This window comes from Ambystoma mexicanum, chromosome 4p (assembly GCF_040938575.1).
Source record: "Ambystoma mexicanum isolate Mex_15411 chromosome 4p, UKY_AmexF1_1, whole genome shotgun sequence".
NCBI classification, from domain to species: domain Eukaryota; kingdom Metazoa; phylum Chordata; class Amphibia; order Caudata; family Ambystomatidae; genus Ambystoma; species Ambystoma mexicanum.
The window spans coordinates 49,543,851-49,570,558 of NC_090927.1; the positions used below are offsets into that span (position 1 = coordinate 49,543,851).

General features: G+C 44.8%; 1 protein-coding gene across 1 annotated transcript in view; it reads left to right on the forward strand.

The window, feature by feature from the left end:
• Positions 1-26,708, forward strand: part of LOC138452972 (exostosin-like 3) — a 218,561-nt gene that overhangs the window by 49,703 nt on the left and 142,150 nt on the right. The window contains exon 3 of the mRNA XM_069605337.1: positions 25,244-25,371. Coding sequence (XP_069461438.1) covers positions 25,244-25,371 — 128 coding nt within the window. The remainder of the gene's footprint in view (positions 1-25,243; positions 25,372-26,708) is intronic.

The following is a 26,708-nucleotide window of genomic DNA, read 5'->3' on the forward strand; positions in this document are numbered from 1 at the left end:
TGCCTTCAAATCAATGAGTTTGTGTTGTTCCAGAAAACTTTGGATTTGATTATAAGCAATCTTACACAGGATTTTAAGCAGAAAAGGAACTGTCGGGATGGGACGGTAGTTTGTGGGTATAAGTGGGCTTAGCGTTTGCTTTATGAGCAGTGGTAGTACCCAGGATTGTTTTAGATTGGTGGGCACAGTGCCGGACGTGAATGAGGAGTTAAGTTTTGCAATAAATGGGGAAAGATCCCTAGCCGCATCTTTTATGAGCTGGGCAGGACAGGTGTCACCCTGACAGTTTGAAGGCTTGAGAGAGAGAATGACTTTCTCCACCTCAAGGATAGAAGTTTTAGAGAACATAAATCGTGCAGCTGGGTCATGTTCCTTAGGAGCACGGTCTATAATTGGGTTATAAGTCTTGGGTGGTTGTGTGAGGGAGGCTTTTTTTGTTGGTTATTTTCGTTTGGAGTAAGGAGATTTTATTTGATAGTGCTTGTTGAATATCAGAGCACCAAATATCTTTGGAGCATATGTCCGGAGTGGGGGTGGGTGACTCTAGTTCCTTGAGGATGGTGAACAGTTCCCTCATGCTTGAATTTACATTGGATATACGCTTGTTGAATGGGTTCTGCTTGGCCAGATGGATTTCTTTTTTATATTGGGAGGAGATTTCTGTGACTTTCATTTTATGATCTTCTGAGGGGATGAGCCTCCAAGCTGTTTCGCAACTCCTCATAAGTAGTCGCAGATCCTTTAGTTCAGGGGTAAACCATTTGTTTAGGTGAGATTTAGGTTTACTCGGTCTGAGTTTCAGAGGGGCGATGTTGTCAAGGGTGGATAACATCATTTTGTTATATTCGTTAACTACTGTTTCTGGGTCTAAATGATCCTCTAGTTGGTTAAGGATGGGTAGAATCGCCGGGATTACTTTATCTCTGGTGATGCTCTTTTTATTTCTTGTTAGGCATGGCAGGGCCATGATAGATACTGGCGGATGTGGTCTGGAGGTAGATAATTCAAATGACACGAAGAAGTGGTCTGTCCAGGGTTGAGCGACAATGGCTTTGATATTGGCGGTGCAGTTGTAGTCTGCTAGCCAATCAAGGATTCTTCCTTTATTGTGAGTGGGGTCTAGAGTTTTTTGCATTATACCCAAGTTGGAAAGAGAATTGGCAATGATGGTGGCATTTTTATCTAGAGGCTCATTGAAACCCAAGTTGAAGTCCCCTAGGACAAGTAATTGGGAAGAGGTTTTAAGGTTGTTAGACAGTAGGTTGTGGATGTCCTCCTCAAATGTCCCTATGGGTCCAGGTGGTCTATAGATGAGGTGGATAGTCCGTGTTTGGGAGCTAGCTGAAGGAAGTTTGATGGCGAGTGTTGTCGCATGAATTGGATACTATGGTAGGCGTGGTTCTCATACCTAAGTTGGTCTTTGCGATGATAGCAATGCCGCCACCGCGCATATTGGTTCTATCTTGCCTGAGTATCGTATAGTCTTCCGGGATTGCTAGGGAGAGTAGGGGTCCTGCTGCGTCATGCAGCCATGACTCTGTGATAGCGAGGAAGTCCAAGTTATCGAGCACTATCAAATTGCAGATGTCTGTGGCATGAGCGGTCAGGGATCTGGCATTTATTAGTCCTCCTTTGAGGGGGGAGGCAGTCGGATGGGACGGTTCTGTTTTGGTGGGGGTGGGGAGAGGCCTCAGGCTGTTGAGAGGGAAGATATGTGCCTTCTGGATATTGGATCTTTTGTTGGTGGGAGGTAGGGTTCTAGTCAGGGACTCATGAAGTCTCAAGAGTCTAGCTCGGAGCCTGGAATATCTGAGGAGTAGACTACATGGGTTACTAGGAAACTCAATTGAAGGGCTCAGATCTGGGTGTTCCATAGTGGTACCGGTAGCTAGGCAGGTCATGGAAGATTTGTTTAGGGCTCTGGTGAGCGCTGTGGGGAAGCTACAGTCCTCTCTCTGGTAGGTGATGATTAGGAGGAGTAGGTACAATAGCAGGCTACAGGGTGTGCTACTCCTGATGTGGAAGCTAAGTTCCAATAGGCACAGTAAGCTGAAAAAGGCTACTTTAAATGGGCACAATGGGCAGAATTCAGTGTAGGCACAGTGGTCTGCAATTACTAAGTTACACAAAGGCACAGTGGGCAATGTTCAGCATAGTCACAATGGGCTGCATTGACTAAGGTTCAAATAGAATAGGCTGCAATTACTAAGGTTCAAGTAGCATAGGCACAATGAGCTGCCACTTATCTGCAAAAACCGGGAACAACCTTCCGAAAGAAATAAGAAACACCAAAGAGAACCTAAAATTTGGAAAACTTCTAAAGACCTGGCTCTTCAACACCTCGGAACCAAATTGAAACAACTAAAACAATCAAACAGGAAACACAAAGAACAGATTGACAGAATATATGATGGCACAGACAACACCCAGAACCGACTAAGGAAACTCCTACAAGAACAAGAGAGACAACGCTAGGTGGAATAGAACACAACCGACAACCCATGAGGACAGAAATGAGGATACATGCCCAACACTACCAACAACCTTACCCACTCAGAAAGGACGTAGGTTATGGGCATAGCTCGCCAGTAAATCGATCCAAAAAACTAGGTTACAGCAAAGACAAACTGGGATAAAAGGGGTGACTGAATCCAAAGATGGAAACACGAAAGGAGCTAACTTAGCATAATGACAGGGAGATGAGACAGTCGTATCGCGCTGAAACTTAAATCATCGAAGGGAAATGACCTTCTCTAAACCATGAAGGAGACACAATAGAATATGCATCTCTCCTAACAAACAACAAAGATACTAACCAACCCAAAAAAAAGAAAGAATCCTACTAAAAACCTAATCATTCCTCACACACCTCTCACACTCTAACCAAACACAACCACACCTCTTAAAGCCGCAGCAACACACACGCATTTCACCACATCGCAACCACACCACACAGACTCCCAAACAACAGCACACGACGGATTTGGAACCGAATAACACACCAATATGCTCAGCGAACAGTGTTAACCGAACTGAAGCTGCCAACAGTATTTAACAGCTCCCTTGCTCTTCTCCAAACTTTGTCCTACTAACACGCCTAACCGAACCCCTTTCTTTCAGATCCACCAGCGCGCCAGGAGACCACTCCGGTGGTGATAGTGCGCGGTACAAATATCCTTGAACATTAACATTAACAATTAGTCTCCCTCAGCCGGGCTCGGACCAATTTCAATAAGGTATCGAAGACTTTCGAATGTGCACAGGGTTTGGCTTGACCCGTCGCAGGACCACTTCGATTTTACAATTTCTTCTCTTTTACATTTATCACCTTTTGGTTAGATATCGAACAGAGACTTTTGAATGAACACCCACGTGGTGCCGGACCACTCTGTCTACAGTATCGAATTTTCAAAGTTCAGTCACCCATGTGCTACTTTGGTTATATTTGCATTGCTTGCCACATACGCTTCATGCACTGTTCTCTTCAATTTCCTTTATACAATGTTGCTGCTTGCAACCTTGGTTTCCACACAGACCGGGCTGGTATCAGTCTCCTCAACTCACTGGCTGTGCTGGCTTCACTGGTGTTGCTTTGCAGTAGGAGTCAATGACAGTACCACAGCGGCAAATGCTTCTCCCCACTTTGATTATTGATGCGGTACCTCCGACACACAATACAGGATTCTTACGTTTCCTATTCTCGAAGGCTCATGAAAGTTACGGTCTTTCAGTGAAAAGGTCAAGGGTGCTTCCTTCCTTGCAATCCTCTTCGGTCTTGCAGTCTTTTGCCTTGTATCAAACTGCCATCTTGGAACCTGCCTCCTCGTGTGCTTTGCCTCGCTCAGAGTGTGCCTTCGTGCTCCGCCTTTTATCTGTGTGGGGAAGTGTGATGGAAGTCAGGTGTGTGTAATGATCAGTAATTGCCTGACCCTGCCTGACCTTTGTATTGGGACATGTCTGGTATATGGCTCGGGTGTTAGTCCATTTTCTCTCACAATGAGCTGTCTTTGAGAACGTGTTCGTTTTGGAAAAGGGGGAGAGGAAATTGAGTCCCTACTTATCCTACCTGGTAGGATGGGGTAAAGGTGTTACAGGGAAGGGGATACTGCATCTCACCACTCCCTGAAGAACCCTCATCCAGGTGATCCTCCCGCACTGGTCCACACCCTGGAACTGGACTCAAAAGCGATGGCCGTGTCCTGGCCACCTGGATAGCAGATCCCCAGGGACTAGCGGGTGAGACACCTTCAGGTTTCTCAAAAGCCAAAGCTATTGTCATGCGAAGTGAAGGTGGGAGAGTGAAGGTGGTGGAGAGAAGTGGCGATGTACCGCTGCCTGTTGGGAGTATAGTTGCTGTTCACGACCCATGGCCAAGCCACTACCTATGACCAGTGGTCATCAAGCTTCATTTATTCCCAAGTATATACAATCATGGAATTAAAATACAGTATTTGGGGCACATCAGCTTCCCGCATTCGCAAATTTCGGACATAAAATGTTTGAAAAAGAGACCAAAGAAAGTAGTCCTTGCTGTGCAGTGCTCCACTGTGATAAGTACCACTGCAATTCAACATCAGTAATGATTTTCTTTCCAAATAACTACAATCCTATAGATAATTCCATGTTGCAAAGTTATTTAAACATGGAATTAAAGATGAACTCAATGACTGAGACCGGTGATATGATCCAATGTATTTCAGACCTTAGTAGTCGATCCTTGGGGGAAATCGCCTGTAAAGGATATATTACAATAATATTGGTTACCCCATAATTGAGAAGAACAATAAATAATTAATGACTGGGCCCCAAAGAGCCCATCAAAAAAGGCTTCTCAAACCAAGAAATACTGGTCGTCCACGCAATCCCCATCTAATCTCTAGAAACATGTGCAAACTGAAATGAGCACTCCATGACGCATCAATCCGCTCTAATGACCGCACTTCTGCACAGACCTGTTAGGGTCTCGGTCAGGGAGGCCCTAGTCAGAACCCACTTGGGTGCTGCTCTCTGGAGGTCTAGTTCACCATGTCATCATCCAGTAATCAAGCAGATGACCAGTCCTATATGCAAGGCCTTAATACACCACTTCTCAGACAAGGGCAGACACTGTAAAGCCGCTGCATTGTTGATGGGAGCAGTAGAAATATTGAATAACATAAGCTGAAGCATCTTTTAAGTTGTGTGTTGATAGCTATTTATTACCTAGTCCATGTTGTCAAGAATGTCTAACCTCCTTCTAGGTGTATGTCTGTCCCTCAAGTTTGGATGCTGACCATGGTAGGTTGTGAGTTGGGTTTGCATCCTCTACAATATGATATCATTTGACCATGTTGGAAGAATTATTTGCGTGTAATTTCGCTTTATTTGATGTATAGTGCGATGCTGTAAATATTGCTGTAATCAACTAGAGGCTCTGAGCTATAGGCTTTAAGTAAATCAAGGGTGTAAGGAGTCTGTGGCCGAGACTCTGAGCTCAAGTGTTTGGGATGGCCCAACTTCAAGTCGGAAGCAGCAAAAAGACCAGGGTGTGAAAGCTTTGGTGAATAGAGAGGCTTCTAAGTGCACTTTTGTCATGAGTGAAGTATTCAGGGAGGTTACTTCAAAGTTTGGGCACGGTCCCCTCAGGATGTGGATTTAGCAATGGCCCTGCCTTTGTCATGTGCTGGATGAAGTGATTTTTCTTTTTTCTTTTTTCTTCTTATGAATGAGGGGTGGACTTTGCGACCCCTTGACCACAGAGTATAGGAGTCTCTGCTTTCAATGTGGTTTCTGCTTTGTTTTTCAGGACTAACTCGATGTAGTTTTAATATGGCTGCAGTGCGTTAAGGGTAGAGAGGACATAGAACACAAACAAAAAGGGCACTTACGCGCTAGTGCTACTGCACCCAAATGTGATTAGATGGTACTAGGTATGCTGCATGTGCCAAGGTAGAAGTGTGACAATGCCCAACGTTACATAGAAAAGAGAATATCTAGATTTGCTTTAGCACAATCGTGCATAAACAGAAATACCAGTGTTTATAGTTGTCTATCTTTCATAAAGAAACAAGAAAACATTTGCCATATCCTATCACACGGCTCAATCCATTTAGGACTGTTTAAAAAAAAACAAAAAAAAAAAGTCTTGAAATCTATGTATAGCATGAGGACAACAGAGATAGTATTCTCAGTTTTTATGCAAAATAGTGTTTCAACCCTTTGGGTCTTTTTCAATGGCGATAGAAGTAGAACAATTAAAGATGTTAAACCAAATAATGGATACATAGGTAAGAGATTCTAGGCGCAGTAGCACTGGCGTGTGAGTGCTCTTTTCGTAGAGATCCCAGGCGCAGTAGCACTGCCGGGTGAGTGCCGTTTTCTTTGTGTTTTAAAGAATATGGGTGTGTCCTTTGATGCCAAAAAGGTCTTCATCCCTCAGGTGAACTGTCTGCAGTCACTTAAGACTGGACATTAAATAGTAGGGCTTGCAGTTTACTCTGAGCTCTATTATGCAATGCTTTCAATGTGGGCCGCCTCCTCTCACTCAATGGACCAGCTTTATGGACATGTTAGAATACAGCAGTACCCTCATTATGGACTGGTTAGAATACAGCACTACCATCATTCTGGACAGGTTAGAATACAGCAGTTCCCTCATTATGGACAGGTTAGAATACAGCAGTACCCTCATTATGGACTGGTTAGAATACAGCAGTACCCTCATTATGGACAGGTTACAATACAGCAGTACCCTCATTATGGACTGGTTAGAATACAGCAGCACCCTCATTATGGACTTGTTAGAATACTGCAGCACCCTCATTATGGACTTGTTAGAATACAGCCGTTCTCTCATTATGGACAGGTTAGAATAACGCAGTACCCTCATATTTCTGAAACTAGAGGATCTCCATTGGTTGAGGGTGGGGGGCTGGGTACAGTTTAAGTTTACCTGCCTTGCATTTAAATGTTTGAAGAATCTGCCCCACCTATCAGAGGGATTGACGACTCTGATCTTTCTTTGTACCCCCTCAAAATCTCAGGGCACCCTTGCGCTATGTCTTTCAAAATGTCTGGCAAGTGAGTCCTCCGGTTTGCAATTCAAGCCTTTGAAACATGGAAGGTCCTGCTCGATCAGAACGAAAAAAACAAGCTCTTACTTCATGCGGTTTGCCTAAAGTCCCTCCCCTTTCTCTAAGCAGTTAGTTGGCAGAGAACCCTGCAGTGTTTATAAGCAAACAATGGTATGTGTATGCCAGCTGGCGAGGAGGGCAGTGGATTAGGCGAAATAATAAGGGTCTGTCTTTTGGTGAGCTGTGCATTACACTTTTCCATTTATTCCTGTTGAGTCAGAGTCCCTGTGGAGCCTCGGGTCATAAACATTTTGTAAGACCCCAGCTCCCGGTTGTTGGTTTACTATGTAGTTGTGTAGACAAAAGAACATCTGGGTGTCCTCGCCGTACAGTTGCAATGGGGGCAGGGGTCTAGCGAGGATCCTTGGGGGACTTGAGAGGATTGATGAGCAGCAAGATATTTAAAATGGACCTTCCTCGGCGGGAAGATGCAGTGTTCTCTTGTTACACTCTAGACCTCCTGGTGAACATGCTGACCTGTCACCCAGCGGCTAAACATTAGAATTCACTTAAGATCACCTGTTCTTGGTGGCTGAGGCTGGCTGTCTGTTGCCGCAGGCGATCTTGCACTTTGCCAGACACCTGCGTGGGCCCCTCTGAGCCGCTCCCTGGGTACCTCCAGGGGATTCCGTGATTTTTTTTTTAAATTTCTGCAAAAACCCTCCATTGTCTACAACTAGAAATTAGGGCGTCGGTTGAATTTTCATACTCCCTTTTTCTTATGAGGAACATTTGATTAAACTCCAGATTTCGTCTCGTTGTACACGAGTTGCATGCCTCGCGTCAAATAAGGATGAAAGCAAGTGGATTTATAAAAGCAGCAGGAGAGTTTGCACAGCTCCTTCTTAAAATGCCCCTTGTTGGGTGTAGGCAGATAAAGGTGCCTTAGCTTTAAAGTCCTGCATACACGAGAAACTTCCCCTCACCTAACCAAGTAACTCCTTCTGACCACTAAGTCCTTCTTCTTTGTCTGTATTCCTGTATATATTTACTTACCCAGTTTCTCTTTTGTATATGTACTTTGTATATACGTATCTACCCTTTCGTATAACCCACTGCATCTTTGTTATTCTTACATCTACTGTAACTAAGCTGAAAGTATACGTGTAACCTCCTGTGAAAAAGGCGCCCAGATACCCCGGGTTGGGTGCGCCATACAAATAAATAAACAAACAAACAAACAAAGTAGCTTGAACAGTTCCCTCTAAATGTTTTTTTCCTCTACTTGTAGTTCTTCGGATTTAAATGAGAAACTCACAATGCAATCGCATGAAAGGAATGCAAACTGATATGAGCTAAAAGCCCAGTGTCAGCAGACTACCTTTTTTGAGGCCTTTATCGACATATCGTTTTACACTTCTTTTTAAAAAAAATAGGAGAAGTTTAATTAGAGACGTGGAAATTGCTCGTCAACAGTTCTAGGTTTATTTGGCCTCAGCATTCCCTTTGCAGCAGTTTCCTTTGCATACAGATTACTTTTGCTTGTCGGAACACAACACAACATGTGTAATGCCAATGATCTGAATTGATCACCAGGGGTCGGGTCTCAGATTCAGTCTGATCCTTGTTATCTCCACCAACCCCCTCCTCACCTGAAGTCTTTATGGCTGAGGTACCGTCTGAATCAGAGTCCCAGAATTCATCCGTTGGTATCTCCTTTCTTCTCTGTCTCCAAAAGTCGCTGGGCTTCTTGTGCGTCCTTACCCCTCTGGTTTGGTGCGATGGGTATGGGCTCCACTAGAGGCCACTTTGCCTGAGATGCTATTTGCCTGGCAGTGGGGACCCCAGGGAGCCCACCCCAGACCAGGGAAAAAGCCTTGCCGAAAAAACCCTGGTAGGTTGTGATATCTTGCTGGGACTACTGATCCCAGAATGCACTGAGAAACTGAAGGAGTTGGCAAAGTACACAATAGCTCCAAATAAACACTCAAGAGAGCAGCTGCAGGATGCAAGAAGTCCGGAGGGGCTAGGTTGCAGAAGAGTAGCAGGTACCTCGCAAGAACTGCGAGCAAGGAAAGAGGGAGATTCCAAGAAGGTAAGCAGTAGTCAGCATACAGAGGAACAGCCGTCCGAGAACGGCAGAAACGGAAAAGGGGAAGCCGTTCGGAAAGCGGCCAGGAGGGAAAAAGGAAAATAACACGGGAGCACTGGGAAACATTTTCCAAAGTACTGGAAGTTGCAACGCGAGTGCGTTAGCAACTTCCGGGAATATAAAGTCAAAAGACTAGAATGCGCACAGCGAGTCCAGGGAAGGAGTCCTTCTTCTACCTCCTTTTCAGTCTCCACGGCAGGCGAGTTGTGACAGTATGACCCCTTCTCAGGCCTCCACCCCCTGGTTTTCCGGGATGAAGGCGATGGAATCTCCGTAGTAGACGAGGAGCGGAAATGTTCTTAACAGGTTCCCATGTGCCTTCTGACTTTGGGTATCCCTTCCAAAAAACCAGGTATTGCAGTACACCTCTTTTATATCTGGAATCCATAATGTCGGAAACTTCATATTCCTCAGTGGTCTTTGTGGTCTTTTGAGGGGAGCTTTTTGTCTTTCGGGAATGAGGGTCCTCAATATATGGTTTAAGAAGTGAGGTATGAAAGACAGGATGAATTCTTTTGAGAACCGGGGGAAGGTCCAGTCTATAAGCCACAGGATTGATCTTGGCTGAGATACAAAAGGGCCCAAGATACCTGGGCGCAAACTTTCCTGGATGAACCCATCTGGGTAAATTCTATTGAATCGATTGTGACCATTATGGCCGTTTGTCCACAGGATTCCGGCAGCTCCACTATGAAATCCGTGGATATCTGTTGCCAAGGTCCTTCGGGCTGTTTTTCTTGTTGTAGAAGTCCTATGGGTTTGTGGTAATCGTACTTGTTTTGAGCACACACAGGGCAGGCCTTTACATACTCCTTCACATCCTTAGCCAGGGAAGGCCACCAAAATTGACGGGATGTTAACTCTAGTATGGCTCTTTGGCCCTTGTGTCCAGCAGAGGGAATATCGTGACACCAGGACATTGCTTGTACTTGGAGTTCTCGGGTTGGTATATACAAAGCTTCCTTTCTAAAGAGAAAGTTGCCCTTCCCTTTCAAATCCATTTCTGGGCTCCTATTGTTCTGTTGTTCCGCCTTTACCCGTCGCAAAAATGTGTTTATGGTGGCGATGAATGTCTTTCCTGCTAACATGAGTTCCTGTTCTGGTAGATCTCCCGAATCTTCACCCATACTCCGAGAAAGGGCATCTGCCAGAGTGTTGTCCTTTCCTGGGAGATAGGTGATTATAAAGTCAAATTGTGAGAAGAAATACGCCCACCTGGCATGTCGTGAGTTGCGGCATTCCATCTTTTGAAGGACTTTAAGGTTTTTATGATCCGTACGGACCAAAAACGGGACTACAGAGCCTTTTAGCAGATGTCTCCATTCCTCACACGCTTGTCGGATGGCCAGGAGTTCTTTTTCTAACACGGAATAGTTGCGTTCACTAGTGGTCAACGTGCGTGAAAAATAAGAGACAGGATGTTCTAAGCCGTCTTCCTCCTTCTGTAGTAATGCTGCCCCGATAGCACTGAGGGAAGAATCAGTTTCCACTATGAACGGGCGTGTTTGATCTGGTTGTCTGAGGATCGGAGCTGTTACAAAGGATCTTTTCAAAGTTTGGAAGGCTTGTTCAGTGTCGGAATCCCAGAGGAATTTCACCCCCTTTTTCAGAAGATTGGTGATAGGAAGAATAATCTCAGAGAAATTGGGGATAAACTTTCTATAGAAGTTCGCTAGTCCTAAGAATCGTTGGATTCCTTTGACATTAGAGGGTACAGGCCAATTTGTAATGGCATCCGTCTTGGCTGGATCCATCTGTATGTTATCTGCAGATAATATAAAACCCAAATATGGTACTGTGGATGCCTCAAATATGCATTTTTCGGGGTTTAGCTAGTAGACTGTTTCTCCTTAAACGTTGTAAGACTTCTGTTACCAAGACACGATGTTCAGCCAGAGTGGCAGAAAAGACAAGAATGTCGTCTAGGTAAACGACCACTGAGGAGTAGAGCATATCTGAAAACATATTGTCCATGAATCGTTGGAATTGTGCCGGTGCATTGACCAGTCCAAAAGGCATTACTCTATATTCGTAATGTCCTAGAGGTGTCCGGAAAGCCGTCTTCCACTCATCCCCTTCGCGGAGTCTTAAAAGGTGATAAGCTCCTCTCAAATCCAGCTTGGTGAAGACCCGGGCACCCTGGACGGCTTCAATGATGTCCTTCATTAATGGCATAGGGTATCTATCTCGCACCGTAAGACTATTCAGACCTCTGTAATCTATACAGGGACGTAGTTCTGTTGTTCCTTTTTTGGAAATAAAAAAGAGAGAAGCCCCTGCTGAGGAAAATGACTCTCTAATAAGGCCGTTCTCTAGGTTGGTGGCAAGGTACTCTTTCAGAGCTTCCTTTTCAGGTAGTGACAACGGAAACATTCTCCCGAAAGGCACAACTGCTTCCGGTGTCAGATCGATCTTGCAATCTTCTCTGCGATGTGGTGGTAGAAGACGGGGCTGTGTGTCTGTGAATACATCTATGAATTCCTGATATGGAGCTGGTATCATGTTGACACTGAAGGAAGGATGCAGTGTTGCTTGAATGACCGGGGTGATTTCTGTAGTTAAGCAATGCTGATCGCAGTACTGTGATTTGAAGTCTACTGTGTTCAAACTCCAATCAATGTGGGGATTGTGCTTTCTCAACCAGGGAATTCCTAGTATTACCTGAAAATGTGCCGCCCTGATCAGATCGAATGAGAGGTATTCCTGATGATTAACCATCTTTATCTTCAACTCCTGTGTTTCGTGACTAATGGGGCCTGATGTTAGTGGGGTACCATCGACTCCTTCCACCGGTATAGATCTGATCTTCGGTCGTCTGGGTAAGAGATGTTCCTTGGCCCACTTGTCGTCCACAAAGTTGCCAGCCGCCCCACAGTCTAACATGGCTATGCACTCCACGGACCCTGTCGGTTCCCATTCTATTAGTATCTTGATCACCATAAGACTGCAACAGTCCAAAGCCGAAGGCTGTGCTAAGTGACAGGGATTTATGGTGTTCACCCCTTCCCTTTCCCTGTTTAAGGTTGGGGTCCTTCGTTTCCCTGTCTTCTGGGGGGTACTTCAGGGCAATCTCTTAATAGATGGCTGTTTGACCCACAATACATACACAAGCCGAGGTCCCTTCTTCTCTTGCGTTCGCCAGTAGATAGAGGTCCTCGTGTGGTTCCAATTTGCATAGGTTCTTCCGTGGATCTCTTTTCAGGTATCGAAGAGGGGTTTGGTCCTGATACAAAATTGCGTGGTCTTCTTCTTTCTGCCTTCCTTTCTGCCATACGGAACTCTACTTGTAAGACTAAGGAGACCAGGTCTTGGAAAGAATTAGGTCTGGCAACTCTCGCCAGTTCGTCCTTAATGTCTTCGTGGAGTCCTCTTCGGAATATAGTCTGTTGGGCAGTTTCGGGCCATCCTGCTTCTGCAGCTATCCTTTGAAATCTCACAAGGTACGTTTGGACATCCGATGACCCTTGTCTTATGTCGAGTAGATTTTCAAAGGCGGAATACAAGACCTCCGGTCTCTCGAACCTTTCTTTTAGTCGTTGTGTGAATAGGCCGTAATCAATGAGAACCGGATCTGAAGTAGTAACAAAAGGCGTAGCCCATGCCAGAGCGTTGCCTGTCAGATTGGATATTAAGAACCCAACCTTAGTTCTGTCTAACTCGTAGGTTCTGGGGCGAAAGGTGAATTGGATTGTGCAGGCATCCAAGAATTCTTTTAATTTCTTTGGGTCCCCATCATATTTCCCACACGACAAGGGAAGAGGAGGTAGTTCTCCTCTGTTATCATCCCGTTGAGGTGTCTGTTGTCCCAACTGTTGAACCTGTTGCTGTAATGCTGTATTGTCAGCTCTTAGGAACTGTACTTCAGCCGTCAGGGCCTGGATGGCATTTACCATTTCTTGGTATTGTTCTAGGGAGGCCATTATCTCTGGGCGTTGCAATCTCTCAGATTCAGTCTGATCCTTGTTATCTCCACCAACCCCCTCCTCACCTGAAGTCTTTATGGCTGAGGTACCGTCTGAATCAGAGTCCCAGAATTCATCCGTTGGTATCTCCTTTCTTCTCTGTCTCCAAAAGTCGCTGGGCTTCTTGTGCGTCCTTACCCCTGGTTTGGTGCGATGGGTATCGGCTCCACTAGAGGCCACTTTGCCTGAGATGCTATTTGCCTGGCAGTGGGGACCCCAGGGAGCCCACCCCAGACCAGGGAAAAAGCCTTGCTGAAAAAACCCTGGTAGGTTGTGATATCTTGCTGGGACTACTGATCCCAGAATGCACTGAGAAACTGAAGGAGTAGATAAAGTACACAATAGCTCCAAATAAACACTCAAGAGAGCAGCTGCAGGATGCAAGAAGTCCGGAGGGGCTAGGTTGCAGAAGAGTAGCAGGTACCTCGCTAGAACTGCGAGCAAGGAAAGAGGGAGATTCCAAGAAGGTAAGCAGTAGTCAGCATACAGAGGAACAGCCGTCCGAGAACGGCAGAAACGGAAAAGGGGAAGCCGTTCGGAAAGCGGCCAGGAGGGAAAAAGGAAACTAACACGCGAGCGCTGGGAAACATTTTCCAAAGTACTGGAAGTTGCAACGCGAGTGCGTTAGCAACTTCCGGGAATATAAAGTCAAAAGACTAGAATGCGCACAGCGAGTCCAGGGAAGGAGTCCTTCTTCTACCTCCTTTTCAGTCTCCATCTTGGGTATAGTCTCCACGGCAGGCGAGTTGTGACATCGGGTACATCTGTCATTGCCTTGCTGTGACTTTGCGTCCTCTCTCACTTCCTGTATTGTTGTTGTGCATTGCGTATGCTAGTTAGTGCCCCACGCCTCCTCACTTAGTTTTAGGACTTGAGCCCTGTCGGAAGGTCTCTCAGCCAGATCCTTAGTCTAAACGCAGAATTCGGCCACCGGGAGTCTGTGAAGGGGTTCTTGAGGACATAGGGGCGGTTGTGAGGGTTGAGAATCTGAGCCAATAGGCCAGAGATCAGTTCGCCCTTCTGATTCCTGTAGTCCGTTGCTGGCACTCTGTATTTACTTTACTTTATTTTTATGTTTTGTATAGTGCTGCCGCTGCCCCGGAGGCTTAAGGACGCTAACGGACATAGACATAAACAGCAACACATAATTAAAATAAAGAAGAAGGTGCCAGTTTGGTCCAGATGTTCAGGGAGGGAGGATCTAATTAGTTAAACAAAAAGGTCTTCAGTCTTTTCCTGAAAACCATGATAGAGGTCTCCTCTTTCAAACCAAGAGGCAGACCATTCCATGCCGCTGGGGCTGCTGCATAAAATGCTCCTTTCTTGACCTGAGTCAATCTACAGGCAGGATTTTTTATTTGAGAAGAATTGTTCGATCTCATACTATGAGTACTGGCTTTTAAGACTAGTTCATCTTAAGCTGGCGCTGTGCTTCTCAGGCATTTCTAGGTAATCGGCAAGAGACGAAAACAGATTCTGTCTTTAATCGGAAGCCAATGTAGGCCTCTTCTCGCATCAGATATGTGGTCCCTTTTACTACGTTCCACAATAACTCTGACCACATTATTTTGCACCACTTGCAGTCTCTTAACCTCCGTATTTGGAAAACCAATGAGGAGGCTGCTACAGTAATCAATTTTTGATCCCATCAGTGCTCGTGCTAGTGTTTCCCGACTCTCTTTTAAGAGGAAGGGGTGCGCATGGGTCAGTAGCTTAATATAGTACGAGGCTGATGCAACCAGACTGCTAACTTGGGCTTTCATATTGAAGTTGCAGTCAAGATAAACACTGAGGGTTTTAACCTTCTTTTTTATTTGAATTGTACATCCATCAATCTGGAGCTGGGCGTACTCCCCCCTCCATCTTGCGCGTTTTAGCTTCCGTCCCCACTAACATCAACTCTGTTTTCACAGTGTTGAGTGAGAGGCCATTGGTACACATCCAATTTTGTATTAGGCCATATATCCTATTGATGTTGAGCTCGTCTTCCTCAAAGGCACCTGTTAAGGTGATGACACTTTGAGTGGCATCGACGTAGTTGGTAAACTCAATGTATTATCATCCAAGAAATCGAGGAACGGCACTGTACAGATGTTGTAAAACATTGGAGATAGGCATGCCCCCTGTGGCAATCCTTGGGCCAGCTCTTTAGGGCTAGCATCAGCAAGGGCACTACTCGCCCTCCACTGGCTTTTACAGAGAAAGGATATAACCCATTGTGCCACAGAGGTAGCAAATCCTGCTACCACCACCAACCTGGTGACAAAGGATGCATGATCCACCAGGTCGAAGGCGGTGGACAAATCAAGCAGCATCAACATGCTTGTTTCTCCCTGGTACATATGGCGGAGAAGCCAGGACTTAAGGTCCAGCAAGGCTGTCTCCGTTCCATGGCTCTCTCTGAATCCGGATTGCCGCCGGTTCAGGAGGTTATATGATTTGAGATGGATGAGGATTTGCGAATTCGCTACTCTATCTAAAATTTCAAGAAGAAAGGGAGAGTTAGAAATAGGGCAATAGTTCAGCGGATCACTCAGCGAGAGACCAGGTTTTTTCAGCAAGCATGTTATCCAGGAGTTCTTAGTGCTTCCTGGCACACAAATGTCCCTAAATGAGGCATTCACAAACCTACATAATATAGGGATCAGTGCGGACGAGCAAGCCTTAATAGTTGAGGCCGGACAGATATCCCCTTTGCAATTTGAAGCTTTCAATTTCTCAATAATCGATGCCAGCTCAGATTCCCTTACGGGTTTAAAGGTGAATTGATCTTCTAGATTCCATATCCTGTAGGCCGTGTTAGGGATGTTAATGTCTTTCCCGGTAGTAGCTTTTTTTGATAGTACATTTCCATCCTTAATTTTCTTAAGTTTGGAGTGCATGGCATCTTGTACCAAGTTGCACCATTCCGCATCTCTGATGATTGTATCAGTATTATCTTGTTTGGGAGTTTCAAGCTCTTTAGGTAGGTTGGGACTGAGCTTTAGCTATGCAGTCATCTAGGTAAGACTTCTTAATGACCGCTGCCTTAAACCTTTTTACGGTTACTTTGTAGGTTTTTTTATCTCGATCTGCCAGTGATATGTTCCAGTTATACAGAGCTCTGATCTTTTTCCTTTTTGAGTTTATGTAGGTCAGGGGAGAACCAGGGGTTAGTCTCTCTTTGAAGGGCTTTCTTATTACGCCATGGAGCTAAAGCATCCACTGCTTTCTGAAGTGTATGTTGGTATACCTTAGTGATATCATCTACTGACCAGCCATCATTCATGTTCTGTCGCATTGTGACCAGCCATGGATCCAGTGCTTGTGGTGTCAGATTTTCTAGGTTTCTTCACTGTATTCTGGTCGAGATCACTTTCTTCCTCATCACCTTCTGTGTAGACACAATTTCAAAGTGAATGAAAAAGTGGTAGGACCAGGGACAAATGCTTACATTCTGGTCGGCTAGAGTGACATAATGTCCTACTATCCAGTCAAGTGTATTGCCCTTTATATGTGTGGGTGATTTAACAAATTCCAGGAAGCCCAGGTCAGTAAGAGCCCCATTAAGGGCTTTAGCTTGCACATCGCTTTCATCTATTAACCAGTAATTAAAAACCCACAAGGAGTATAACTTTTGAGCAAGGTTTTAAAAATGCTAAAAGAAGGTCACATAACTGATTACTAAAATCATTCATGAGGGAGGGGGGTCGATAGACAAGGACCATATTAGTGGTGGTTTCGGGGGTCCATTCTGATTTTAATATGTAGGATACTGCAGCTCTCTATATTAATAGTCACCTCTCTACCGATTTAAAGCCTCTGTGTAAATGATTGGCACACCCCCTCCCTTTCCTTCTAGAAACATGAAATTGTATCCCAGAGGTAAGGCCAAAGCAAGTGAAGGTCCAGCTGCTGTATGGCTCCATGTCTCTGTGAGAGCACATAGGTCAACATTCTGAGCGGATATGTAAGTAAATGCCTCCAGCACATGTTTTATGAGAGACCGTGTGTTCAGCAATAAACATTTCAAATTGTAAGTAGTATTACCAGTGACACCCGTACTCTCAGAAGTAAACAGAGTCATTTGCAGAATAAAATTGGGATTGTCATGTGTGCTTTCAATCTGCACTTTATTGTTCATGACAGGACATTCCAAGGGTCGACTCTGTAAATCTATAACCCCAGACAGGGCTGTGGTATTAGTAGCAGAGAGCATATTCAAGTTATGCGCAAACTCTGGTTTCCTTTGCCTAGAAAGCTTTGCTACTTCCGCATGATCAACCTGTGCTAGAATCTCACTGGTGTGCAACTTGCGCGGGTTGCTCGAAAACGAGCACGACCGCGGCGCTGCATTTTCTAAGAAGCGGCCCGTTCTAAGCATCGAATCAGCTTTCTCTTTAGCGATCAAGGCTATAATTGAGGCGTAACTCCTTTTGCCTTACCAGTATTTAGCAGCTGGAAATGCAGCCCCGCAGTCACCGGAGTGCAACGGACCGCCACAGACCAGCTAGGCCCGTACGCGCCAGGGGACAGACTAAATATGCCTTAGAACTACAGCTCCACTAGGGAGTTCTAGTTTACTCAGAACGTGCCTGCAGAGCAGAGGAGCTCTGTTTCAACTTGTACGGAAGACAGATATAAAGCCAGGTAAGTACAAGCGATTTGTGCTAATGCTAAGTGACTAATGCTTTTTAAAATATCCGACACTATTAAAAGGCTGTATTTCAAAGATTCAGCAACAGTGAAAATCCCCCAAGCTAAAAACAATATGTTAAAAGCAATTTCAGTAGCAAGTAAAACAAGTTAAAAGGAATTAAATCAGCAAGACTAAAATAAATAAGCAGCGCTAAACGCAATAAACAAACACACTAGAGGACGTAGCAGAGCCTGGGCACTTAAATACGGTCACAGACCGGCTAGTCCCATTCGCGCCGGCGCATTTGTGCCAGGGGACAGACTAAATATGCCTTAGAACTACAGCTTCACTAGGGAGATGTAGTTTCAACTTGCACCGAGTGCAGGTATAAAGCCAGGTAAGTATTGAGTGTGTGTTAGACGTGGCCTCTTTCTTGAGTGTGTTTTTGTGTGAAAGGAGATGTTGAAATGTTCGACTATCCTGGTACTGCTCATATGACCTCCCCAATATGCTAATTACCCCAGTTTGTATCTCTGCAAATCTAGTGCGGTTGACTGACATTTAAGCTTGTGCACGTGCATGAAAACCAATATTTGTGAACAAAATCAACTTGCTCCCAGAATCCTGGAAAGCACCATTTATAGGGAATTGCTGCAAATGTCAAAGCTTACTTGGCATGCTGGTGAGAAGATGAAAATGTCAAGAGTTTCAAATGTTTCTTCCACCAAATTAACATTTGTGCTTCTATGTCTTTAAAATAAAACAGAGTGGAGCCTGGCAAAGGGGCGGTCAATGGTAAATTTGAGGAGTATGTACGTTTGCTTGCTTTAGGCATAGCAGAAAGCCTAAATGTCACGGAGGACCAGTGCGCCATCCAGCCTTTACCACTTATGACCACTAAAGCCCATGCCATAACATGCTGGCTGCTCAATGGCAGTGTGTGTGTCACTCTGGGTTCAGGGGCAGTTACCTGGATAACTCCATGTGGTTCTCATGAATGAGGATGGAGGCTGAACAACTTAAGTGGGGGCATGTGAGAAAATAATATCCTCAAACCAAGAGTATTTGCTGGGTGCATGTTCCATGATGAAGATGACCCAAGTTTCCGAAAAAACTGAAGTACCCACTCAGTGTCGCATGTAGAGGGCAGGCTCTTTCAATATCACCACTTCAGTGCACCCATAGTCATTTCTTTTAAATTCATAGCAAAAGAAGTAAGTTGTGACGAGAATTGGCAAGTGTGAGGGGTGTTGGCGAGTGTGGGGCGTGTGGGGCGGTTGGGGGATTGTAGAACATAGAAGGGGAATATTTGCCCCATTATAACTCATATGCACCATGCAGTTAATGATATAAAATAGGCATACGCATTAAACCAAAAAGTAGAGCAAAACAAACACTGATCTGTCAAGCCACTGGCATCTGGGACTCTTTATCAAATAGAAAAGAGAGACCACATACACAACGTGCCAGTAATGATAGCCTGGCTCTCTTCTACACTAACCCACACGGCATATTTCTAGAAACTTGGCACTATCACCCCCGGTTCGCTAGCATACTCGAGTCAATACAAAATGTGCTGCAAAAATGCAGCAATACAAATTTATTGCAACATTTGCTTTTTTTGTGCCGCAAAATCTCCAATTTTTATGCAACAAAATCTTGTACGATCTGAAAAATAGTTGGTGTGTCTGACTTGCTTTATTATGATACAAAACATCCTGCTTCCTTCTACAGTGTGGGTAAGGCATGCTGCTTGATAGTGCCATGTGTTCCTGAGAGTGCACAAAATGGAGCAGTAAGGGAATCATACATGTAGATCATGTTGAATAGAAGAGGCGAGAGAGCAGATCTTTGGTCTCCTCCATAGCCCGCTGCTAGAGGATAGGATTTGTAGTTGCCCATGATAGTGGTTTTAGTGCTACATGCATGGAAGGAGGTGGTTCTGAGCTGTTTCTTGAAATCCAATGTCTTCCAAAGGCTGCCGAGATGTCCAACAGGTTGCGAGCGCCCTGATCTTTCACCTGTGTCATGAGCCAATAAACAAAACGAAAGTGATCCATCCTAATCAATTTCCCCAATGTTTCCTCATGTAACAGACACCTAAGAAACCCTTCGATGTCCCGGGTCGGGTGTTATGTCCACTGTCTATCCTTTATTATGGATCCCCTTCCTTCATCCTTTTTGGAACTATTCTTGCTTGACCAGAGTTGTCTGTATTTAAAAATGTTTCACATACCTATGTTTTAGTGTAAACTGAAAGAAGTATTTTAACTCTCACATAGACCACAATGCCGACTAACATGATCTTCACAAAAAGAGATATTAAAGAAAAACACTGACATGACCACATTAACAATAATTGTCGTGTGGTTCTGTGTACTTAATAAGTACATCTATCTGACTGTATCCCTCACAGGGGAGAGGAACCTTAAACCCTTTAGGGACATAGAGCCATGTCGCAGAGAGAACGGAAACAACAATGTACTGTTGGTTTTGCATCTAGGGTTTGAAGCAATCCGAAATGAAGTATTCTACCATACAGAAAGTATAACTGGCCATCAAATGGGCTGTGGAGAAATTTGGACTGTTTTCTTTGGGGGGGGGGGGGAACCGGGTTCGTACTGCGATCAGACTACACGCCCTGGAAGGAAATTTTAACATCTAAAGGGTTGGACGAAGTCTTGATTTGTATAAGAAAATGGATCACTCATCTACAGGAACATACATGGGATGTAGAAGATTAGAGGCCAGGCATTCAGAACAATGCTGCAGACTGTTTATCGAGATTGACTAATGTAATAGAGGATGAGGATGAAGATGGAGCAACAAGTTCTTAGCAGAGGACAGGATGTGGTAACGTGGGCATTTCCAATTTGAGGGTCTTACAATGGTGTACAATGAGTTACATGTTGAAAATGGTTTTGTGTTAAGTCATCAAATTATTCCACCAGAAGTTGTGAAGAAGAACATATTGTTAGTTGCCCATGGATGGCATCAAAGACCATACAAATGCAAACGCTGCAACCATTACCAATGCAATACAGGCGTGGAAACGCCACACAAACCCTTCCAAAACAACCCTATCGAAAGGATATACATTCTAAACAAAGGACCGTGTATTTGTTAAAGTTCATTTTTTATTGTTATTTCGTTCATGAATGGCACCATGGCATGTCAAAAACCAAACAAATGGTTCGGCAAGATTATTGGTGGCCAGGTACGGGTATACAAGGGGTATACAAGTTGAGAGAATGATCAGGGATTGTGATACTTGTGAGAATTGAGATAATGGTGTCATCAGCAGACCCTGCCCATAACTATGATGGCAATTCCAACGGTACCATGAGAAAGGGTTCGTTTGGATATTTTAGGTCCCGTGAGGAGTCAAGAAAAGCAATGTTGTATGGTGTTTGATTTTCTGTCCCGATGGGTGGAAGTGCAGTGGACACACAGCATATGTACCAGAGACATAATTGTGTTTCTAAATACCGTGTTTATGGGAGGTTGTCTCCTGATTCTGTTGACTTATAATGGTGCACAATTTGTCTCAGGAGAGAGGGAGAGCTTTCTTAAGGGCAATGGCATAGAACATTGCACGAGTTCATTTATCATCCGGAAACAAATGATTTAGTTGAGCAGTTTAACCGCGTGATAAAGCAAAGCATCCACGGTGCCATAGTAGAGAAGGACGGAAGAAAAGCAGTAAATTACACTGTTGTGTCGTACAGGTTTACACCTCATTCCACAACTGGTGTTTCTTCATTTGAAATTCTCGGGGGTAGGAAACCCAACACTAAGGTGTGTCCGGCATGGATGGGCAGGTTCTGTGTGAGCAAATTTAGATTAGAGGATGTCCGGGAAAAAATATGAGAAACATAATGAAGTAGCAAAGTTGTATGATATTCGCAGGGCGTCCAAGGTGTGCGATGTTGTGGAAGGGTAAGAATTAAGTTTCTCCCTGGATTACAGAAGCAAGCCGGTTTGTGATCTAGACCTATAATGGTAACGAAAGTGATCCAAGGAGCGGTCAAAACCTCTGATGGTGATTATGGAATATGGGTAGAGTAAGTAAGTGCAAAAAGCTTTTTCTGCCAAGGAGAGAGAACAGTGGAGAGAAAGACATAGGAATGGATTGTATACATTGCCAAGACAGTGTGCAGTGAAATGAGAAGGAAGGGTCTAGTGGTTGTGACTCAAGAAGCCTTATGATCAAAAGGCCTAGAAGAAATAGGAGGCGGCCTGTTTACCTGGATGAATGTTGATTGATTTCAGGATTACTTTTTTCCATTTAGCTATTTGTACATTTTCAGGTTGTAGGAATTGGCAGAAGTTTCTAGTTTTGTTTTCCTGGTTCTTTTCTAGTCTATGTTCCCAGTTTTGCTTGCTTCTCTCCTACATGTTTTCACTGCAATTTGCATGAGTAATTTTGTTGTTGTTGTGTTATGTAGTTTACATTTGTTGTAACTATTTGCTTTGTCATGTAAGGAAGGGAGATGTGCAGCATTCACGTTCCATGTGTGTCGTGGAATTTGGAATCTCCCCGATTCCATAATCCACAGGAATGGGACTGCAGTTGGATGAAGCCGGTGGGGCACTGAAAGTCTGGTATATATCACCTGGTACAGTGATTCTTTCACCTTCTCATGTACACAAGAGAGGCATGAAGGGGGATACAGTTGCAAAAACATGCACAGTGCCACATTCTTAGCAGACAGTATAAAATAGTTAAGAAAAAACCTTTATGAAATAAAGGCAAACATCAGAATGGGGAATACATGTTTGAAAATGTAGACTGCTTTTAGTCGATACACAGACTGGAATTTCATATGATATGATAAGGCATTTATAACGCGCCTATACACAAGTGTTTCAAGGGTCGACGAGGCAAGGGAGGGGGACAGAGGAAGGACAGCGACAACAATCTTACTAGGCCAAGTGACATTGAGATCACGCAAGTTCAGGGGAGAGGGGAGGGGAAAGTGCCAGGGGAGGGGGCAGTGCTCTACATGGGATCAAACAAATAACAACTAGTCCGGCATGCAGGTGGCAAGTGCAAGTGCAGACAGCAGGTGTCCAATAAGTGCAGGTAGGGGGACTGTAGGGTTGCAGATACAAACCCAAGTGCAAGGGTTGCCAGGAGGCAGTGCAGGTGTGCAACTGGGTGGGCAGGGACCTGGGCCCGAGATCAGAGGGTAGCCAGGTGACTAGTGCAGTATCAGACAGGAGATCAGCAGGGGAGAGGAAGAGAGATGGCAGAAGCAAAGAGGAATGTCTTGAGGTGCTTCCAGAACTGGAAATGGTTCTCCTCAAGTTTCAGAGAGGCAGGGAGGCTGTTCCAGAGGGAGGCCCCAGCCGAAGAGAGAGATCTACCACCAACTCGTTGCTTGGAGAAGTGACTGACCCTGAGGGAGTTGGAGGTGGAGGCAGAGGAGCGAAGAGCTCGAGTAGGAAGAGACAGTTGGAGGTATTGAGGAGCCAGGCCCCAGAAGGCCTTGTGGACAATGCAGAGGGTCTTGAACTTGACCCTTGCAGCCACTGGGAGCCAATGAAGAGATTTCAGTGCTGAAGAGATATGATCCCAGTGCTTGAGGCCAAGGACAAGTCTTGCAGTCCTGTTCTGGATGATTTGCTGAGGGCGGAGAGTAGAAGCAGGTGGATTTAGAAAGAGGTTGTTGCAGTAGTCCAGCCTAGGGAGAACCAGAGCTCTAGAGACAGTGAGCTACTGGGGGAAGGAGAGGAAAGGAAGAATGCCTCTGTGGAGGTGCAGTTGGTAGTTTGACTTCTTAGAGACGTCAGAGATGTGAGGAGAAAAGGAGAGTGTGGAGCCAAAGCCAACATCAATCTCTTCCCACCTCCCTTCATGCAATTCAGAAACAATCTGTACTTTCCTCATACGCTAGAAGACATGCATCTCCTTATAACGCCTGTCCAGTTTCGCTCCAGATTATGACCCTTGACAGGACCCCCTTTACCACGCCTCCATCTCATTCAGTACTGTTGCATGTTCCCCATGTACATGCCAACTATAAGGGTTGCCGCCTCCTACCTCTTGTACCCTCCTAATAAATGCTTGTAACACTTACTGATGTACTGCACTGTGCTGCTTCCCAAAGCTGGTTCTCTCCTTAAAACGTCCAAACTAAGTTGTTAATTTTTGTTATAATGTTCGTGCAATGGGAACTTGGCAAGATGAAGAAATACCATTCTGTAAGGGGCTGCTTCTAAAGGCTAGTGGAGGGGTACACAACCAGGCTCAAATGGTGCAGAATGCTAGCGTGCCTTGCAAATCCCACTAAATCTGCAGTTCCTGGATTACATACTCGACCTAAGTGAAATGCATTTGCCCCTTGGTGATGGGTGACAACATATTTACCAGTGATTTCTGTAAAACGATGTTCAGTTCAATATTTTAATAAAATTTGGATTTCTCTATTAATAACAAACAACAATAAATATACTCACAACAAGACATCAAAATAAGTTATACTCTAAAATAGAAGCCCTCCTAATGAATGCTCCAAGACATAATTATATAGATTATACAAAAATACTTCATCATTACAGGCCATTATCAGACCAATTGCATCACGATAAAATATAATATTCTTAGCCTTAAAATAAGAGTTTAAAAAAACTTTGTGAAGATCTAAATAACACGGACACATAAGTACGAAATGACCCAGGTCCTACACCCTGCCCCTGTTACAATGGCAATTCCTAGACTTAGTGCTTTATATCCCACGTCAGCCTATCTTTCAAAGGCATGATACATGTCACCACAGCACACTATATATTTGGTGCAATGTTGGCACCAAAAGGCCAGCTATGCACAGGGAAACATGTATTTGCAATTAAATGGAAAAAAAGTTTGTTTGCAGTAAATGTAAAATAGGTTTCAAACATCTCATACTTGCCAAGTTAAGTGCTATGCAAATGGTACCCGCCCTTCCTAAAATCTCCTTGGCAATACGAGTGGGCTAGTACATTTTGTAAGCCCTGGCTAGTGAGGCTGGTTCAACCAATGGACGTAGGTTCAGTACTATGTGCTGCCTCCCTGATTTTGATGTAACCTCCTACCAAAGACATGATAGAAGCCCGTCATCTACCAGCAAACTATAATGGAGATACAGGCATCACCAGTGGCACCCATTTTGATGCACAGTTAAAGAAGTGCAGCCGGATGAAGTACTAAGATCTGGAACATGTCCACTCCCTGCAGTATTTACAGATGGCTACCTATTTATGAATGACATTTGAATACACGGCTCTTCCACCATTAACTACGATCTTTATTTCCATTCTGGTAGGCTGTCATTAGGTCTCAGGCCCAAGCGACCACATTGGCAATAACCGAGCCCTACAAACTCGTCCTTACCATAAAATAATTAAATGGTTGATTTTGACGCGTCCAGAATGGTGTATTTGATTTAGCATCCTGGTTTTTGTTTTTTATGCTTAGGTTGTCCGCACAGAAAAGAACAGCTTGAATAATCGATTCCTGCCTTGGGACGAGATTGAGACGGAAGCCATTCTTTCCATCGATGATGACGCCCACCTTCGCCACGATGAGATCATGTTTGGTTTTCGGTAAGTGGCCTAAAATCCTTTACGATCTTGTCACAAATGGCTCAAAAAATCCTCCAAGCCCCAGAGATGGTGCAATGGTTTTTGTTGGATTTAGGGCTGTTCCTCTCTCAAGTCTGAAAAGCAGCAATCCGCCCGTGTCCAGGCATCCCTGCTCCATCCGTGTCGGGAAGTAAGAAATGCTTTGATCAAGGTTGTGGTTGAGACCCTTTGTTGTTGGGAGATTACAATTCCCCAGGGGTTCAATAATACTGACAGGGCACTTCAACACAGATCTCAGGATGGATACACTTGAGGAGGGTGAGTGGGGGACATTAGACTCTGTGGTAGCGCCATGGAGGGATGCCTTGGCAGAGTTTGAGCAACTGCCCCTGAAGGTTAAAGAGGGTTAAAATAAGTATACATGGTCTAATGGCCACCATAGTAGCTACATTGACTTCATTGTTACAAATCCTAACCTGATCATTCGAGCCCCCAAACTGCTGCTGAAGCCCACGGTGGCTAGCAACCATGTCATGCTCTTTCTGAGCTGTGAGGGCCCGCCTAGGCCTTCACTAGCCAAATTAATGTGTAACCCCTCTGTAAACATATACGGTAATAGGCTGGTCAGCAGGCGGAATTAAAAGGTTTAACATGTCCCTAGGTGGGTCTGGCTGTGACGAGCGGGACATTTGTTGTAAATGCAAGGGAGATCTGGGGGAGCTACGGTCCATATCCTTAAGCACAATCAACAGAGCCGACCAGGGAGCGTTCTCGATTCCGGCATTAATAAAAGGACAAAATAATTGAATACGGTTGTACCAAGGATAAAGAGAAGCCGTTGTCGGACCGGGATCGGAAAAAGCTCAATCTATCTCAGCAGCCAGGGCTAATTAGAAGAAGTGGCTGAGAGGGCACAGATTTGCGTTAAATAATGAAGGATGGAAATGTATAAACCACCCATGAATTCTGGCATCTCATTCGTAGTCATGGGACGGGCATGGAGGCTAAGGGGTTGGTGGATATTTCAGAGGAGGAATGGTCCCAGCATATAGAAAAGCTCTATGGACGCGAGTGGGGGAACCAATCGCGGGAGGGATAGGAGAACCCATGGCTGATTCCTTGGTAGTAGGCACATTAGGGGGGAAGACCTAGTGACCTGCATAATGAGGTCTAAGGCGTCTAGTGCGGCGGGACCCGATGGCCTGTGCAACCTGGTCTTAAAGGGTGAGCCGCAATGATGGGCAGCACCCCTTTTTATACTATTTAAGCAGGTCTGCGACTCTGGGATTATACCCCACCTCATGGAAATCATCTATACTCATTCCTGGGGGCCGTGGAGTCTTCAGTCCAGCTTTACG